This window comes from Poecilia reticulata, linkage group LG9 (genome assembly GCF_000633615.1).
Source record: "Poecilia reticulata strain Guanapo linkage group LG9, Guppy_female_1.0+MT, whole genome shotgun sequence".
Lineage (NCBI taxonomy): Eukaryota > Metazoa > Chordata > Actinopteri > Cyprinodontiformes > Poeciliidae > Poecilia > Poecilia reticulata.
This window is the reverse complement of record NC_024339.1, coordinates 17,085,290-17,106,096: the sequence shown is the minus strand read 5'-3', so window position 1 is coordinate 17,106,096 and position 20,807 is coordinate 17,085,290. Positions and strand designations below refer to the sequence as shown.

At 38.4% G+C, this 20,807-nt stretch overlaps 1 protein-coding gene across 1 annotated transcript in view; it reads right to left on the bottom strand.

The window, feature by feature from the left end:
• fbxl17 (F-box and leucine-rich repeat protein 17) overlaps window positions 1-20,807 on the bottom strand; it is a 242,826-nt gene that overhangs the window by 145,094 nt on the left and 76,925 nt on the right. Inside the window, exon 8 of the mRNA XM_008418318.2 lies at window positions 10,659-10,789. Coding sequence (XP_008416540.1) covers window positions 10,659-10,789 — 131 coding nt within the window. The remainder of the gene's footprint in view (window positions 1-10,658; window positions 10,790-20,807) is intronic.

Genomic DNA, 20,807 nt, shown 5'->3' with positions numbered 1-20,807 from the left:
CACTGAACTTTTTACATCTGCATAACTGTGTCAGACTCAATTTAATATCCCATTTGCACCATTTTGTGCCCAATTTAACCAAGCGTTTCTTAGGAGGACAATTAAATGCACAATGAACAAAAACTCTTAAGGAAGGAAGGTAAAGAACTGAGCTCTACAAGTAATTTGTAAAGCTGACAAATTAAATAGAAGAATTTTGCTCTCTCCTCTGAAGAACATCGGAGAGCCTCCATAGAGGTGCTGCCAACTACAGACCACTGCTTTGGTTTCTGGCCGGCAGAGCACTTTATGAGAACATTTGTGCATGATTACATTACGTAGCTGGTTATTGTGAGTGACTTGGATCACTGTAAATGACCCAGACACTCAGCTGCTGAGTGAACACACATGCACCGCAACAATACAGGAGCATCTCGGGGCAGAGAAGAGGCAGTGGTGCTCCCTGGGCAAGAGCACAAAATAAAACAAGGGGCAAATTCGGATGACAAATACAGTATTTACATAGAAATGCCAATAATGTTTTGGCGTCAAGTCAATTTAATTTATGGGTACAAAATTATAAATAAAATGGGAGTAGAAAAAAGAACAGACAAAATAATAAAGTGAAAATAAAATGACCTTCACTCCCTAACAAGCTGAAACACGCACACTAAAAAACAGGGGTGGGGAATAGAACCCTCATCTTAAAGACGCTAAGCCAGCAGACATCTTGCATTAAAAATGAACTACTTTGCTTTTCTTCTGCATCACTGATGCAATTCTTCTCTGTGTCTGGCAGAGAGTATCAAATGAAACCAATAATCTTAGTGTTGCACTTCAATAAATTTGGTTAACATAGATTTTTAGCAACATTTCAGTGTCAGACTAATGACTCATAAAAGATGACTCCACACAGACATTTGGTTCAACAGCTGTAAAATGCCCAGGTTTCCCTAGTAATGAATTTCAATGAGTCACAGTTTTGCCAGAAAATATTTATTTATATTTTAAATGCACAATAGCAGGTTCAATTTTGATTAAGAGTGAAAAATCTAAAAATAAAAATTAGGGAGATTGACAAACATGATTTACACAGTAGAGAGGCTGTAAACAGCCGTCTGTTAGCAACAATATCTAAAATATATTTTAGTGTGTTAGTTAAAAGCATCAAATCGGTAATATTTTTGTTCTTATTAGCACATAATACTGCTCAACTGGGAAATCTTTTCTGTACACTGTGGTGTAAAACAGAACACAATCTATATTCATTCATTCCTCAATGCTTGTCAGTTTATCTTTATTAAAACCTTTTGATATGCAGAAATACTGGCACTCTAATCACACAACTCACATTCTTTAGAGCAGCCAAGAGAAAATGGCTGCTATGTGATTCATAGTCCAGAGAAACCAAAAAAGTCATGGATTCAAGTTTTAAAAAAAACTTTACTCAACATACAAAAGTGTCATTTGAAAGAGAAATACTACATGTACCAAAATGTGTGACATTTCAGAGCAGGTTAAAAATCAATTTTTCCTTAAAATGTGATTTGCTTCCCTACTAGAAATAGACAGACAAATAAAAGGTTGGATTTGACAAACATTTTTGCAATGTGAGATTATACTACAATAACAGAAGACAATTTTATTCTAAACACTTTTGCTGGACTAGTATTGATAGTCATTCATGGAACTGATTTGCTGTAGCATATTTTACTTCCACGAGGATTTTATTTCAGGGAGTGCAGGCAGAGAAGTGCAACTTGACTTCGGATCTGTGCCTGAACACAACAGCAGCAGTCCATAAGCTCCAGCTGCTTGCCTTCATTGTGTGTCTGTGCCGTGCCACAAACGTTTCTCCGTCTCCGATACTTATCAAGGCACCCAAGTCTGACGCCGCCATTACTCAAAATTAATAACCACGGCAGCATGTTTATCACAGCACACTTTCACGAGCAACCTGCCAGAAACAATCGCCCCCGTCTTTGTGCGCATGACAGAAAGGAAGAATAAACAGGGTAGCCGAAGTGTGAAAGAGAGGCAGAGCAAAGAGTCTAAAATCTGAAATGAAAGGTGTAACTGAGAAAGAGATGAAGAGTAAATATGCTGCATGCATACAGGTTCATCTGCCGTGCCTAATCACTCCGTCTCCATTAGTCCTCAAGGTTTTTATTCCTGGACCTTTTCTTCACATCATGTTTGACAACTGGGCAACACTGGTTCTACTTGTGTATTCACTCTGCTAAGCAGGACTCTGATCTTTGCTGACAGCCAATCTGCTCCAACACAGCAAGCCTGCGTAAATAAAAGAAAAGCCCGGGTTGCTAATTTACAAATCATACAAATACAGTGAGGAGTCAGGGGCTCAAATTCCCAGCCGGAAGAGAATAAAAGAAAACCTTCTTCTGTGCAGGATGTGTGAAAATACAGGCAGAGAGAAAAGAAAAGTGACAAGCACAAGAGAAGGCTCCACAGCAGCCCTCCTCAAATCAGGACAGACAGGTGGTAAAGAAACAAGACAAGGACAAATGTCTCATTCAGGCTACGCTGACATTTTCCGTGACATTTTGAGACAAATCTGACAAAAACCCAAAGAGAAGGAGATAACCTGAAATAGTTTGTGAGAGGAAATCTGAGTGTAGTACCAAGCTGAGGCTTTGAAAACAGATGTAAACCCTTCAAATAATCTTATGTTAGAGATTTACCACATACAGTATATACGTTTCAGAAGGATTAGCTGTCTTATCAAGAAATATCACTAGCCTTAACCCTAGGCCTTTATCAGTTCTTACGTGCAACTATAACCCTAACTGTACGCTTTTAGAAGGTGCTAACTCATGAAACTAATGTTGTGTTTTTTTTCTTTGCACGTGCATAATCAGAAAGGGAGTTTGTGGTTTCAGAGCTGTGCCAGGAATTCAGTAGTGTCGAGAACCTGGAGAAATATATTGTAATTATGATTCTTAAAAGGACATTTACATTAGGATGTGACTGTTTCCCTTTTGTAATTCAAATAGACTAAACAGAGGAGGCTCAGCACCAGATGTTGAAGCCATTAGTAAGGGTGGCTCCAACATGCTGCTGAAACTATTCAACCTGAATCTCAAAGGTGGGTGGAAATAATGAAGGGTGGGTGGAATTAATAAACTCTGATTGAACAAATTAGGCAGCTTATTAAATGACATAGTTTCAAACAGCGGTGGGGGATGTGACAGTTTAAGAATGTAAAACATTACAACTTGTTGACCTCCCAAAGCAGAGACACAGTGATATCTTTTATAAAAGAAATCCTGCCAGTTGTTATTGTGCAGCATTGTTTTGCATCAGTTTTATAGTCCCTTTAGCTTTAAATATGACCATTTTTAATATATGACTGGAGTGCAGCTTCTCTAAATGTTGTCGCCAGAAAAGTGCAACAGCAGGCAGCCAGTATCGGATGACCACACCACCATAAGAGCCACCTGCATTCAGAATCTAGTTGGTTTTTTTTTTGGTTATGATGTACATCTCATAACCATAAATAAGAGTTGGAACAGAGACTGTTGAGGTACAAAAATCAGTGATGTGTCTATTTAGGTCAGGAAATAATTATGGACGAATGCACCATCGTAATCTTGTTGACGTAAAAAATAAAGTAACTGAGACTGACAGCTAATTCATTACCTTTTCCTGTCTGGAACTGGTCCTCGTTTCTGAGTATGTACTTTGTACCTTGATTCTTCTTATAAATATAAGTAAAGGAACCAGCTGACTCACATCTCCTTAATTAAGCAAATGTGCAAAGTTTTTTGAAAACTTAACAAGACAAACAGGAAAATCTAGAGCATTGCTTTTTGGCTCTGCTCATTCTGCACCACAAAACACTTGGGGCAGCTCCAGCATTTGTACACATAACCCAAATTTGTCTATCCATCTACCACACTCACTTGTGCCCATCACACTAAGATAGCTAAACTCTTTGCTTGAAGCAGAGACCGCTTCCCAATTGGGAGGGAGCAGTAAACATATATCCTGTTGAGAACCATCGCCATAAACTTAGAGGGAATTATTTTCATCCCAGCCCTTTCACAGTTGGCTGCAAACCACCTCAGTGCATGATGAAGATCCAGGCCTGAAAATGCCAACAAAAATACACTATTTGCAAAGATGAGACCATGGTGTTCCCAAACCAGACACCTTCCTCTCACAACTATGCCTTCAGGTGCCGTTTGCAACTTTTACAAACAGAATCTAGAACAAGGATTTGCCCCAGCAGAGTCTACCCACAATAATCGAGAATGCAGACACGGATTTTGCTTCAGTTATAAAAGAACCGGAAAGCTTTACAGAGGATTTCCGGCACCCCATACTCCTGCGGCAGTAGCCCACAAAATGCCTTGGGAGCAAAAGTCTCCTCCCGACCCATAAAACACAAGTAGCCCGACAACCAAACTTTTCCAGGGAGCCTGAGTAGTGTGAACCTTCAATAATGAAACACTGTCAGTTCCCCTTTGATAATTCAGTACTTTAAGTCTTGGTTAAGAAATGTCAAATGTAATTGACACAAGTAGGGAAAATTGTACAAAACAGAATTAAAAGATCGACACAGATGTCCTGCTATATTTGTTCCTTTACAGGCTTTACACCATAATATTGAGAAATTCTGATATCTTGATTTTAATTTACCAGAGGGAAAGAAAATCACTATGTTTGTGTTATTTATCTCCTACTACCATTTGTATTTAGCGCAAGTTTGACATGGTAGTAATTTTCATAAAAACAATAAAAACAATAAAAACATGCGAAACAAATATACTGAACCTGTTATTTCATGTCAACTCTATACTCGGATGCAAATCCACGAGTCATTGTTAGAAGTAAATATAGGACTGTCGGACCTAAAGTTTAACATTTCTAAAGGCATATTTTAAGATTGTAATCATAGCAACGACTTCTATTTTTTGCCCAACCATTTACAGGTAGCAAAACAGAACAAAGAGGGTGTTTACAGTCATACTGTTTCTTTGTTATGGGAATTAATGGAAGCAATATGTAATAAATCAAATACTGACTGACAATAACTTCACCATTTTACGTTGGTGTCACTTGAACTCCAACTCGATAATAACGTCAAACAAGAAATGCTTTTTACTGAACTGAAGCAGCTTTAAATATTATAAAACATACCATTCAAATGTTGACATATAAAAAGTGATCGGTTTGAGCAAAGAAGAGAAACAAATGATCATTTGTCACATCATTGATCACACTGATTTGTCACATAAGCATCTGATTTGAAGGTTTAACACTTCTGCGAGCATTGTGACAACTGCCAGTTGGCTGGAGCAGAGGCTATTTGGAAAGCATTTCCAGTGCAAACACCTGCGAATGTTAAAATGTTTCTGGAAAGGCTTGCGTCTGGGAGAATACTTCCCCAATTATTTCTTCCTTTATAAGCTTCCCCAAGTCATGGGGGAGAGCGTTTCTGTAATCCTTCATCTAGCTTGATTTCCGTAGGAGGGGACAAAAATGTAAAACAGCCAATTTGAGCGCTGATTTGTGATGCTCGTTCAGTAAGTGATGGAGATATGCAGCAAATGTTGGCCTCGAGTAAAATGCAAAGGAGGTAAAATGGATGAATATTGATTTTCCCTTGTTTGAATGAAGCTGGCAGAAAGACAGATGAATAAACAGGGGAAGGGAGGAAGTGGGGTGAGACCGTCTGAGTTTTTGGGAAACACCCAGCCTCCAACAATAGAGGCCTCATAAAATAAAATGACTCACTTAATCCATGAATTTGGTTTCAGAAAATACTGCAAGGCAAACTGACCGAAGCCTGCACACAAACCCACATATAATCAGAGAGAGAATGGACATAAATCTTTTCCCTACTCCTCTCAAACATGTTCAGCTTTCACATCTTTGCATAAAAATAGTTATTTTGACTTTACTGGACAGTAACAGACCAATCAGCTATGTCTGATCAAAATACTTGAAAATGTTGTACATCAGCAGATGGGTGTGTATTTATTTTAAAGTCACACATTATTTGACAGGTTTTAGAGCTAAGTAGAGTACAGAAAAAGGCAACCAAGGGTTTCAAAAAAAATTTTTCTTACAGCTAACAGGCATAAAACACAGTCTTTCTAAGACCTGAGGTGTATTGGAGTGATGAAAGAAGACAGAAGACACAGAAGAAAGTGTAAGCGAGAGAGACTGACCCAGTGATGTAGCCACAGACCAGCCAACTCGATTAACCAGAAGCTGTGTCCGATCATGTGTACAACCAAGTTTGATCCACTCGTTCATAATTCGGTTGGACTTCTATTCAGCAAAATCTTATTTAATCTTTAGGAAGATAGTGTTTCAGACTGATTTTGAACTCCAACTGAGGAACAGCAGAAAATCCAATCGCCTTCCATCCTCCTCTCGGCAGACAGCACTAGTATGATCTGCTTGTCTGGTATCTGATCAGGACGAGAGAGACACGACCAAGAGTCCTGACAGAACGCGAAGCAGAAGCCCATGGTTTTCCATGATGATGTTTGAGAAAATGTAATGTTTGTTGCTTGTTTAATGTTTTTTATAATTTAAAACATCCCAAATGGTGTGCTGCCAAAATGTGACTTACCAATTAACGTAAGTTAAAACAGGATTGCATTAAAGCAGAACCCTGATGGACTCCTCATGATGGGCTGAAGGAACTGACAAGATACGGTTGATAAAAACAGTCAGTCAAGGATCTACTTAAAAGCTAAGAAGGTGATCCAGATGGTCAACAGAGTTAAAGACAGAGATAATGTCTAACTAAACTAGAGCTATGGAGTCTTCAGTCTGCTGCCACCAAAATGTCACTTGGCAGATAAAGCTGGGCGGTTTTAGGGGAATGCAATTTATCTTTAAAAACCACACAAATAGTTTTTTTCTTGTTTTTTTTTTAAACAAACAGAAGTTGCACAGATATTTTCTAAAAAACCTTTGAGATAATTACTGATTTGCATTTAAGCCTGGGAGTTTTTGGCTGATAAAGTTGACTCGGGTTTAGTACACATACGAACATAGACATTATGTTTGACCAAGGAGTCAAACACAGTCTGGGCCTCTTCACTTTCACTACATCCTCTTAAGAGTTTTTTAAAGCCTCCTAACTTGTTTGAATCTTAATCTGGATTGCAACAAATTATAATAGTAATGATGGTGTATTGTCACTTTGCAAAAGGAAAGGTGTGTCTTTAGATGGACACAGCAGGAGAGATTCCAAACACTTCAGGGTAAAGTGGAGAAAACTATTCAACTTTTCAGTGAGTTTCTGAACAGCCCACACAGGCATTTGGTCTCCCATTACCCTCTGCTCATGAATCGCTCCCCATTTTCCGAACAATATGAGATTTGAAAAACACAATCCCACTTTGGAGTCTCATCATCTCTGGAAGAAGAAACAGAGAAATAACACCATCACTGCCCACCTGCAGAACGGCGCTTCCTCTCTCCCCAAGAAATGACGGTGACCAAAAAAATTGGGCGTCCCACTGCCACTAGGATACCCATCGGACTGTGACGATAGTAAGTTGGTGTTTGATCATTATGTCTCGCTTTCATACTTTGGGATGCTGCTTTCTGCTGTTGTTGAGACAATGGTTGCCCTCAGAGGACACCGCATTCATTTATTTATTTCACTGTTTAAATAAGGGGTGAAGGAAAGGGGAAGAAATGGCTGATGTGCTTTACCTCCCACCGAGCTCTATATCTTCAATAGCTTCTAGTTGGGGGACAAATTGGTCTTGGAAATAAGGGGTCATTTCCTCTGCCTGTTTACCTGTTCGCAGCACACTGCCATCAGTTTGGAACAGACACAGGCTGACCCAGCTCTACCCTCTGAGAGCTAATGTGAACCAGGGTTGAGTCATTCTCGTCTTCACTGACAACAAGCAAGCAGCTTGAGTGTGTATGTGTGTGTCGATTGTGTGTGTGTGTGTGTTGGTTACAAAGAGTAGTGACCCTGATGAACTCATGAGCTTTTTAACTTTGAGGCAAATAAACCAGTTTCGAGTGTCTCGTCATCTCTCTTTGGAAGACACACTGACAGTTTGCACATCACTAAAAGACCTTCAAGGAAATTCCATCTGTGACGTCTTGAACGTTTTGGTGAAGTTACATCTGTGTCTTTTTCTGTTCTGTACTTTTCCTGATGTCCATTTGAGTCCTTGTCAAAGCCCACACAAAGATATTTGAAACCAAATATTGACATATGCAGCAAAAGGGAAGGAATCACTTTTTTTTTCTTGCCCAACTTTAAACCAGACAGACTGTTTCCTTCTTTAGATCATGACAGAATAACTGAGTGGAAGAAGTTTTAACAAAACTTTGTTGAAAGTTAAAGGTTAAAACACATTTCCTTAGCATTCTATGGAATTGCCATTAAAAATGTATGATTTCAAATGTATGAAGAACAGTTCCACAGGTTTTTAACACCAGTTTAATGGGATTTTGGCCCATTCCTCCTGAAAGAACTGGTGCAACTGAGTCAGGTTTAATGGCTGTTTCATTTTTCAGGTCAGGATACAAATGAGAATGAGATTTGAGCTTTATGACAGTCACTCCAAAACACTGACTTTGTTAAAACATTGGCCTTAATCTATTGTGTAACTAACTTTATGGTAGTGTCCATTGACCAAGGAGTCAAACACAGTCTGGGCCTCTTCACTTTCACTACATCCACTTAAGAGAAGACCAATTTGCATATTAAGTCCTTGAATATGTCTTGATAAATTGATTTAATATTTCCGCATAATGCTCTTTTTTTCTTATTCATGTCATCTGTTTCTTTGACAATTCATAATTTCTCTGGGTTCATTTTAAACACATTACTGATATTGAAAATTTGAATCTTTTTCATTTAGCAACAACATCCCCACTATAAATGTCAATACTATATTAATACAGTGTTTTTCTGGGTATAGATTGGATTTTTTTGTTATTGTGTTATTTTATTTGTAAATGTAATCTTAAATCTTAATTAAATTGTACAAAAAAAGTGCCATAAGGCAACCCAGTAATCAGCTACTACAAAATATGCCCTATACACTGAAAAAGTAAGTAAATTGATGTAGAGGAAGGAATAAACTTGCTTTGTCTGATAGATTTTTCAGGTCCTCAATAGTTAGAGGTGGTCTTTAGCATTTTGTTTACTTGTTGTGCTAATTTATCCAGAATACATCATACCCACTGTAAGCTGCCATAACAGTCAACAGAACCTGCACCACACACACCATTTTCAATTTCATTAATTTTAAAATCCAGGCTGCATTCATCTCCTTGATGACTGCAGTAAATTAAAATTTGAATAAATTAAGGAATCACAGTGGCCTTGAATAAAATAAGATTGAACATAAATGTGCTTTAAAATAAGGTTTGAACAGTGAAAAACTGAAAATACAAATTTGTATTTTTTCAGAAGTTTTACCAAACTAAGCTTTTTCAAATATTGATAAGGGACATGTAAGGTTATGCCATAACTTTCCCACCAAACACTGACTGGACATTCAATAATGAATGAAGGATTTCACGCAAGCACACGCACACATTCATACACACCCGTTGTTACGCACTGGGTACATTCAATATTGTGTTCACACTATGGGGCTAAAATGGGAATACAGTCAGCAGCCAAGCCTTAGCTACAAATCGATAGATTAAATAGAAATGTATGAATAAAACACAAGCTAATAAATAAAAAAGGAGAAGGTTTACTCTTGCTGTCAAGCACGGTGCCAACTCGCTCCCAAAATGAGAGACGAAAAAAAAAGAAGGAAGAAGGAAGAGCAACAAGAAAAACTTATTACATTTTTAACAAAGTGAGTGCATTTTCAGTTGATCCATAATTTTAAAGCTATTTTAAGGCATTTTTTCAGTGAAAAATACACAAAGTTTTCCATGTTGTAAATAAAAGTAGTGAAACTGAAATATTTGTAAGATTTGCATCCAAATCTTACAAATCGTAATTTGTGAATTTAATGAAACATTAATATAATTTGTCTACAAATTTTCAAAAATTTTATTTGATTAGCTACTGCTCCACCAAGCATTTGAATTGCTTTCAATAGCAAAGGGAGGAAATAATTTCTAGACTATTGCAATTTAAGTGACATGCATCGATGTTCTGCATGGAAATAATATATTTAACCAGCAAGATGAACTCTTTCTGCCATTGACACTCAAATCAAATAAATATTGTTTAAGGTCTGACCTAGGTGAAAATTAATTTAATTTAACCTAATTGAACTTGATTTAACTAAAACGTTTAGAACTGAGTTAAATAGCATTGAACAAGGTGAACTGAATAAAAAAACAATGGAAAAATACCTAGAGGAGTTCAAATGAATTGAACTAAATCAAAATGTTGTGCAAATGATTTGTAATAAACTAGTGATTTGAAATAACATGAACATCGCCAAGCTGAACTGCATGAAATGTAATTAAACAGAAAAACTGGAGAAAAAGCAAATGAATGCAATGGGATGAATTTAAACTGAATCACATTGATCTGATTTGTTCAGGACAAGGTTTTTAAGAATATGATGGATTAAAATTATACTGAATCATGAATTAAATTAATCTGAAAGAAATCAAATTGAAGTGAACTGACATTGTTGAGTCCGCTGAGTTACACTGCTTCATTTGACCTGAATATGCACATCACCTACCTGTCATTAATGCTCCAGTTGAGGCACAGGTTTAGGGAGCTGAGCTTCCGACACTTTCTCACCACATCCATCACCGTCTCGTTGTTCAGTTCTGAGATGTGCCGCAGATCCAGGACACTCAGGTTTTGCAGCTACAAGAGATGACACACAATATTTTATGAGCATTTTATCAAAAAGCATCACAAACCTGTCATCAAAAATGATCCTTGATAAACATAAACATCAAACATTAACTAAACAACAGACTTGCCCATCTTTACTTTGATAAGCCTTAGAGAAGAAGCAATAGAAGCAATGCAGCATTTCTGCTGAGCTACATCAGTAGATATGATGTATCTGCAAGAACGAAGTGGATTTTCTTTCTGTGTGCAGGGGAAATGTGTTCTACCACATGCTGCATCAAATACAACAAAACAAATACAGAGCACACACAAACAAGTGAGATAAGTGCTACAAAATTGTTTATTGTTACTGTTTACCATTCTGCACCCGCACGCCTGGTGCAAAGGGTTTGAGCCAAAATGAGCAATCGCTTTTCTTCTTCCCATCATCCCTTCCACTTCCAATAATCCCACTTCCCAATCTGAATACTTGATAAAAGAAGGTTGAGCTTAATCCCCCAGTTAAAATCTCAACCTTTTGGCACGATGTTCAGCAAGTGTTCCTGCTCACTTAACTATCCAAAGGCTTTTGAAGAGACAGCGCAGGTGTGCAGATTCAGATACAGACTCATAACTATTCAGGAGAAAGCTACAAACACACAAATACAAGCTTAAACCCTCTCACACACACACACACACACATGCACACGCGCGCACACACACACACACACACACACACACACACACACACACACACACACACACACACACACACACACACACACNCACACACACACACACACACACACACACACACACACACACACACACACACACACACACACACACACACAGACAAGGGAATGCAAGATAAGAGGGGTATGATATTCAAGCAAGCCGCCAGGGAGGCATAAAGGTAAATGTCATGTCCGAGGCTAAAGAGAAAACAAGCTTACAGTTGGTGTTAAGATCACTGAGCCCTGTTGTTGGCTCCATAGGCATGACATATACCGACCAGCATGAAGACACATGGGGGGGACAAGGACCAAGTCTCACTGTGTGAAGTAAGCACACATGTAAACACTTTTCCCAGCCTCCGCTGAGGTTAAAAACATACAAGCTGCAAACAAACACTGTAAGTGTGCAAACCGCTGCGCTATGCTGAAGGAAACTATTTCTTAAAAAGCTTGAGAAATAAAAAGGGAAAAAAAAAACTTTAAAAATCCACACCTCCTGTTAGAAAATGTCTGCTCAGGCATGAAATAAACATGAAATACAATTTTTATGCAGCACACCCTCGCCTGCACTCTAGTGACAACATGAGTGAAATAAACAAAAGGCTTGTATGTACACAGTTGTGAGGGTCAAAGAGCAGCAAAACAGACAACTGCAATAAATAGCAGAAACTGCTTACTAGTTATCAATGAATATACTCAGGGAGACAATGAGGTTTGGACAAAAATGCACCAAAAACCACAAATACGGACAAACTGCCTCGTGCCCCTGTGCTCACCACTGAATCCAAGTGTTAAATTATTCATTTTGGGAGCTGAGCAGGATGTGCACGCCTGTGTGCTCCCCTCATTATTCATTTTGTTGGGACATAAACATGACTTCACATTCAGATAATGGGAGCTCAGCATCTTTGGAGGAGTGTGGGGGGAACAAAAGCCAAGCTATAATAATTCTTACTTTAGGTATAGTGTAGTTATTAAAGATTAAGGTTCTAGCTGTACAAATATTCGTAGAAATATACCCACGAGAACGCAGTTGAAAGATTTTACACACATCCTTACATGCTCCCCGTCTTACAAAGAGTTTTCATGTCCATTCAGTATTTGTGATCGGTAAGCCTGGAGTAAATTTTCAAAGCCTCCACATCAAAAGTAGTATTTGTTCACCAAATCTTCAAAACTGCTTATCTCTGCCGAAAAAGAATTTCTACTACATCCAATAGGCAGTGTTTCATTGATGTGGGAAACCAATGAGAAATCAGGCCAACCTGAGAGAGTTTTCATTGGCTGTGTGTGTAGCTAGGTTGGAGGAAAAAAAACAACCAAATTTTGGGAGATGGGGAAGGGAGGAAGTAGCAAGGGGGCACACAGCCACAGCTCTAACTTTGTAAAAATCCATCTGAGCAAAACCAATGCACGAAAATAAATACCGCAATTTAAGAATGCCTGCCAAAAAGGAAAATATGCTGAAAATCCCTGAAATTAAAAGTTACAAATAGCAGCGTCAGAGCAATTTGACACACTCCCAAAAATACGGCAAGTAAATGTGCTTGCCATATTTACTTACTTTTTCTTTTATTAACTTACAGTTTTCAGCAATTTTACTGCAAACTAAGAATAAATAAGCTCTAACAAAGTGAAAAGTTATGTGGAGGAGAAAGCATAAAAATGAGAGAAACTGAGCAAAGATAAATAAAAAAGAGAAATAGAGGGAGAGAACAAGTGAGGGACAAACAAAGTAAGAGAGCGGAGAGGATTTGGGCAGGTTTTTCTTCTTGTTGGTGGAAGCCTGTAACCAGGCAGAGTTTGCCTCTTCGTCTCCGAGTTGGCAGCTAGAGCGAGGTCATTATTCAAGCCGTTCATAAAACCAGTGAAACCTGCAAAATCCAGCTGCTCTTGGACCAGCCGCTCTCCAACTGCCACACACACACTGCAAATAATGAGCACAGTGACTTCCTGAATGCTGGGCAGACATGCTAACATCTGCAGAGTGAAGAAACATCAACTCAAGTGTTAAAAAGATGTATTTCATGAAATAATCAAATTTATATATATATATATATATATATATATATATGTGTGTGTGTGTGTGTGTGTGTGTGTGTGTGTGTGTGTGTGTGTGTGTGTGTGTGTGTGTGTGCGCGCGTGCGTGCGTGTGCATGTGTCTAGGTGTTATTACTTAAAATTAGACATTTTAGTCCAATTTCTGCAAATCTGTAATGTGTCAGATTTGATAGTTAAATACTATCAAACTCTTCAGTAATTAAATTTTTTTTAATGTATTTCAAATATTTAAAAAATAATAAATGTATACAAGAAGTAGGATTACTGAATCTAAATAAAACCGTCCATCAAAATATTTATTTTTGCCATGTTTAACATTTAGATCTGGTTAAAAATGATGAGGACAAAAAATATATAATTATTGAAGAACAAGAGAGAGAAAAAAAAAACTAACTTCTCAGAATTATAAACCTGGATGTGAATTTTAATAATTAGATAACCGCTACAATTGCTTCATTCCATCTAATCTATTCAATGAAAGTCAAACACATCACAGATAAGCCAAAAGACAAACTCCTCACATCTGACAGGGATCAACAGAAAAAAAAAGATCTCATCTGAGATACGAGTTTAACAAATGAGAAATGCAAATGTAACATCTATTTCCATCTACAGATGTATAAGAGATGTCCAAAGAGTTTGAATTTTGAGTATTTTAATTATCTGCATCTTTCAAAGACAAATAGGAATCCGAGATCAAATAATAAATAAAAAAATAAAATTAAAATAGAGAAGAAAAAATAGCTGGCTGTTTCTAAGCCAAGGTGGTTTTTAGCATTTGAAAAGGCTTATTTAGAAACTTATTTCACTCAATAACCGTAAATCACAGCGTGTGCACCTGTGAGTGTTCTGCCATGCAGTCGACTTTTTACTACCTCTGATATTACTACATATATTTACACGACGCCAGGCAGGAAGTGGACGCCTTACTGGACCCCGTGCAAAGGATATGATGTCACACATTTGAGCGTTGGCACAAAATAACATGAGTTCATGGTTGTAACTGTCCATCAGCGTCAATGTCTCCGGCTCACAGGGAGTTACATGGGATTATAAAAGCACAGACAGAGCTAGCATTGTTTTATTCATAAACAGCGAACATGCTGGTTTTGGAAAATATGAGCTGCTGTTTTATTGCTGCAGTAAAAAATACGTCCATTTCAAGATTTAGTATGTGAGTTTCGTCAGTACAAAAAAAAGAAAAAATCAGCTTCTCGGGAGTAAGCTTACAAATTGTCAAAGGGACAACACATGTTTGTACGCTATGTATTTTTTTAAAAGTAAGAAAACCTTTTAGAAAGAGTAAGAGCCTTGAGAGTCATAGACCAGAAAGGATGAGTAGAGACTGGTTTAGAAGATTTAAGGGAGCCAGATAAAAGTTTAGCCACATGCTTTGAAGTGTATTTAAAGTCCTCAGCAAGGAGTCAAAGTCACAAAGTGCCTTTGAGGTGTTTGCTCGGTTGTCCGTATCTGTTGGGGAACCGTGTGAATGAGACAGGATGAGGTGGGGGCCAAAAGGAGGGACGAATGGCAGAGGTGATACTAGGTGAGTACAAGTGCGCACTCATGCATGATCAACCCCCCTACAAAAAGAAAAAAGAAAAAGAAAAAGAAAGGGAACATGCAAGACAGTTCAGTCAGAAGGGTAAGAGGTATGTCATGACTGCTCTCGTCTCTGAAATCATACAAAAAGAACACGCAAAAGCCTGAGAAGACACAATTAAAACAGTATTGACCATGTCAATGTTTTCCTCAAGGAAATATATTTCTAATGAGGCCATTGAGATGAAATTTAAACCAGATGCCGGCAACAACCCAAGAAATGTACCCATACAAAGAAATCAAAACAAATCAGATCATAAATGTAGTTATGCGCAGTGAAGTTGAATAGCACAAGGAAAAAGTATTAAACACATGAAGAGAAGCAGCTGCATCTTTAATTCGACCATCTGTGTTTAGAAAGCAATCCTGCCCTCTATTAGTGTGTATATAACATGAGCTGGTTTAGCTCTGACAGGTGGCCTACAAGAAGGCAAAGTCACCAAAGTATTGAACAAAGAAGCACAAGAGTAACAGAATGGTGCCTTCTCAAGATCCTAACTGTATTATTGCAAAACATATTGATGGACTAGACAATGAAATACTTGGAGAATATAGTCTAGCCACATGAGAACAGAACAGTCATCTTTGGATGTCTACGTTAAAGTTGATTTTTTTTTTTTTAATGATTCCAAACACACCAATAGGGAAACTCAATAACTGTTTTTTAAATAAACCTGTGAATATCATGTCAATGCAGCCATTTGAAATGTATTTTCCAAGATAGATAGACATTGACATGTTTCATGCTCAATGTCACTTCTGCAAAAAGGAATCTAGAGCAGGATTGGGCAAAACAACAAAATGTAAAATGCAATAATGTGAAGGCAGAGCAGTGCATGTGTGTGTGCGTGTGTGTTTGCGCTCATACGTGTATGGGTAGCTCCTCTCCGTCTATTCCATGCCCATCTACTGTCTACCCCTTATTTTTCCCATTTCTATTCCTCTTTTCTTTTTGTAATCTCCTTCAGTCGCTAATCCTGCATGTGCCGGTCTCGATAACAAACTCAGTGGTGAGAAAAGGCTCAAGGTGATAGAGAGAGATGGCGTTTTTCTTTTTTTTTTTTTTTTTTCCCTTCGGTGCACCGAGTCAAACGTCCACATAAGACACGTAGGAACCACCGCAACAGCGCAGGATGACAGTCACGGCACACTGACACTAGTTGGGCCAGTAATGAGACATGATATCCCCACCCTCCAGAGGTCAAAAAACCTCTCTGTCTCTGTCTGTCTCTGGGTTAAAAGTCTTACAGCCAAATGAATTATTCTTCAATTACTCTTGCATGAGACACACATCATCCTTAGGCTCTCCTCTCCTCATTATATTCATAAATCCCCCAATCTCCTCCATACAGCAGTCAAGAAAATTATTATTACAATTGAGACTCATTTGGCGACCTCCAAAACCCCATTACCTTTCTTTCTTCAAATCCCCTCTGCCGCCTTCTCTCCCCGTCGCCCCCCACTCCACCACTTCTGAGACACAACATGCGTGTCCCCATACATTCGTACGCGGGCTAAGACGTGAGCACAAACGTACACACAACATACATATTTCTTGGTTGGTGTTGGGGGTTATCAGTTTGACACAGGGCACTGTGATTATGTATTTTCTGTGCTTCATTCAGGGGGTTGAGGAGATAAGGGACCAGCAGACTGCAGCAAAGCCAGACACCGCTTTCCCAACGTGGGGCAGAAGCAGAAGAGAGGCGTTAGTAAAGGTGGCAACTTCACCGTTCATGGCAACTAAAAACAGAAAATACCCGCTAAGCTTCTGTCACATTTTGTCAACCACAAATGTTTAATGTACTGCAATTTTATCTGACAAAGTAATGAGTGTTTGTGAAGTAGGTCATTTTAAAAAGGTTTTACAAATATATCTGAAATTGCAGCATGTAATGGATCAATTTATTTTATCCTTTATAATACACAAAAAATTTATTTTTTAAATTATATTTTTTGTTGTTTTTTTTTTTTTTTGTTTTTTGTTGTTTTTTAATTTTTTTAAGTCGTAAGTCATCTAAATATTGCCGCCTTCTCCAACATCATCACATACTGCGTGGTTTCCTAATGTTAAGCAGCCCTACTGGGCACAATTCATCCTTCTTGATCCAACACTTTATAAAACCAGTTGGATACGGTGGCAAACATTAGCAAACAGAATTTTGTTTTACTTTGAGTAATTATAACAGAAAGATATGGTTTCATTACCCTTTCCAGCTGTGGCTGTATGTTCAATTCAGTTCAGTAATATGTTTTTATTCCCAAGTGAAATTAAATGTCGCCGTAGTTTATATCAGCCACGTATCTTCAGGGAGTTGTTGTGGATGGTGATGCCGTGGGCAGGTAGGATCTTGTGTAGCAGTCAGTGTTCCAATCAATGTGGAGCTGTCTCTGACTGAAGACTGTTACTGTATGACAGTCGTATCTCAACTCAGACAATTTCCGAAAGTAGCATACCCTGGATGGTATCATCAGTTGTTGGCAACTCCAGCTAATCACAGCTGGGAAGAGAGACATTGGAGCTGGATATGTGGTCCTTGACAATTACTGTCAATGGAAGAGATGGTTTCAACTTTCTCCTCTCTCTACTCTTTCGTTCTGCTCTGCATCCATGAAGACTCCTTTCCAACTTCTTCAGGATGCGGGGTCAAAGACCAGGTATTGTTTGAGCTTTTAGATGCTAATCAGCTGCTTCAGTTGCAAAAATAAAAATATCTTATTGGCACATGTTCGAAAGTGAAAAAGTAAAAGCACAGCATCCAGTACCAGAGGGAAAAGTTATCCAAACATGCCATGCAAAAGAAAATCATGAACAACAGTGTTAAAAATGGACAATTCAGAACCAACTCCAAAATTCTGCATATGTGATTTCTCAGATTTTTATTTGTAACTTTCCATTCACTTTGCACTATTTTCTGTTGGTTAATCATATAAAATAACAAAATATGCACAAATCTGTGGTTAAATGACAAAACATGGAAAATTTTAGGAAGCATAAATAGTTTCTTTTTAGAGACAGTATGTGGTTTTTATTGGTTTGGAGCCTAATTTGAGCTCTGAATGCTCTGAACCAAGCACTGCACATTACACTGTACACGGAAAAATAGAGCATATGATTTTAGTTATGAAATTAAATATCTTAGCTGTCATGAACCAGACTGTTTTATATGCTCATAAACACACAAAGAGAGAATGAAGTATTACCCGTGGTCCAATTCTGTCAAATTCGTAGCGCATTAATCAAAAGGTCCCAACTTTTCTCCCCAGAAGAACAACAAAACCACTGAAGCAGCACGGCTGAATTAATCTACAAGGCCCCAAATTAAGACCAGAAACATCCGAGCTCTGCACATCATAGAGACAACACACAGCTATTACAGTGTCCAAATATACCTCGTTTCATCTCTGACGCATTCTTCAACAGTCTCCCCATTTGTTATAACTTTGGCTCCCGTCCCGAGGGTGGGAACTTTCGCACAGACAGCAAAAGCCCTTCAGCGGCCCAAAGTGTCTAAGGGCAGTGATAGGCTGATGTATGAGGAGGGGCATTATGGGTAGGCATGACAAGAGAAGAGGAGGCCATCGGTGGGACATCTAAAGCTGGAGGAATGAAGGCTCTCTGGCACAGAGAGCAGCTCTCAAACACTGACGCTGTGATAGAGCCGACCTTGGGCTTAATCACCAGCAGAAGAAAAGAGCAGCTTGACAGGAAGATGGAGAGACAGAAGGAGAGAGAGCATGAATGTGAGAAAGAGAAACACGCACACACACACACAAAAATATAACACACACAAGGCACGAGGAGAAGGGAAAGAGATGAATACAGAAAACAGAATAAAAAATACTGTACAAAAAAGACAAACAGGTTGCAATGCTTATAAAAGTTACATCATAACTCTCAGGGTGTTCCTCGTCTATTCGAAGCTACAGACCGAAGACAGCTGCAGAATGAGATTAACAAAGCTGGTAATATACTGCCTGTAGACATAAATCAAATACTTTACACACAGATCTGAACAGCAGGCTGTGGAAAGACTTCAACCTTATATGCAACACCTACATATAACTAAATAAAAAATTACTGTACTGTTCATCCACCTGTCTATATAGACAGGTGGATATATAGACAGGTGTAATATTACACAGGTGTAATATTACACAGGTGTAATATTACACCTGTGTTCAGGTGTAATATTACACAGCTATACACACTTATCAGTTTCAAAGTTTTTATTAAAAAATTTTTAAAAAGCTAAGAAAGTAAAACAGGTGTAGGCTAAAAGGAAACATTAATATCCATGAATGCATGTCCACTGCTCAGTAACAGGCAAAGCAAAAGCCTCTCTGAATGAGGCATCAGACAAACAGGTTGAGGAAGCAGTTCATGTCGAAGAGGTCTGCCAATGGCTAGAAAGAGCAATATTTGTATCTTAGAGAAACAGGTAGTCAATTAATGTGTTCTAGGCACACTAATAACTTAAAAAGTAACTGATGGGGTGCCAAGTACTTCAGTGGTGGATCAGGCACACCGCACACGGAGGCTACAATCCTCCATGTAGGTCCTGGGTTAAACTCCCTGGCCTTTTTCATGTATAAATACCGATGAATAAAGGCCACCACTAGTGCTATGTAACCTTAGCAAAAGCAAATAATTACCAAAAACTATAGCAAATGTTTGGGGTGTCAATAATTGTGTCACTGGGCCTATCCTGATATTTTTATTTCTAACATCACTCAACAATTTCTCCTATTTTTTTTCAGTATGAGATCCTGCTACCGCAATAAAAGTTACATTTACTTGAAGGCGCATTTCTCCACATTGTTAGCGTGGTAGCCACTGTAAACACTTGGACTATATATTACAGTATACATATTCTCTCGAATTACCTGCTGAGACCTAGCGCCAAATCACTAAAGCTTCTAGGACACCCACAGAGCCCCCCTTCAAGATGTTTTCCATCAATAACGCAGCCTTGGGAAATAACAGACCTCATCAATAAAAATGTTATTTATGTCGAAAGCTCAGAGCCAACACTGAGCTTCAATCTAAAAACCAACCGTAAACAAAAGTTTACAGTAAGATCCTGGCGGCCACAAACACTTGCCCTTGAAATCATCAGTTTCTCTTATCTCGTGTTGAGGTGTTTAATTAACAACTAGTATGGGAAGTGTTTATTTGCTGGGCAGAGAGAAAACATCGTTTTGTCTTTTAGTTACAAAGCAGAAGATGATTGATGAGCACAAACAGTGAGTTGTGATCCTCAACAGAGACAGAGGAGACACTGTAAAGCAGACGGCATAACCATGCAGACTGCATCGAACGTGTCACAACATGTCGCCAATTTCTACCTCCAGCTCTTTCTATTTAGAAAATACAATTGTAATTGATTTCTTCATATCCTGACTCGGGACAAATCAATATAAGAAAAACAAGGTGTTACAGGAGAGAATAAATAAAAGTAGATGGTTTCCTCCACCTATTTTTTTTATTTATTCAGAAGTAGAAATTGAGAGAGTTGGGAAGATTATCAGAGAGAGTGTGATCAGCCAGGAAAAGGAGAAGGGAGGGAGAGCACAATAATCGAACAAGAAAGGAGAGCCGTAGTCCTGGAACCACACGGAGGTCCGTGGAGTCATCAGAAATGCAA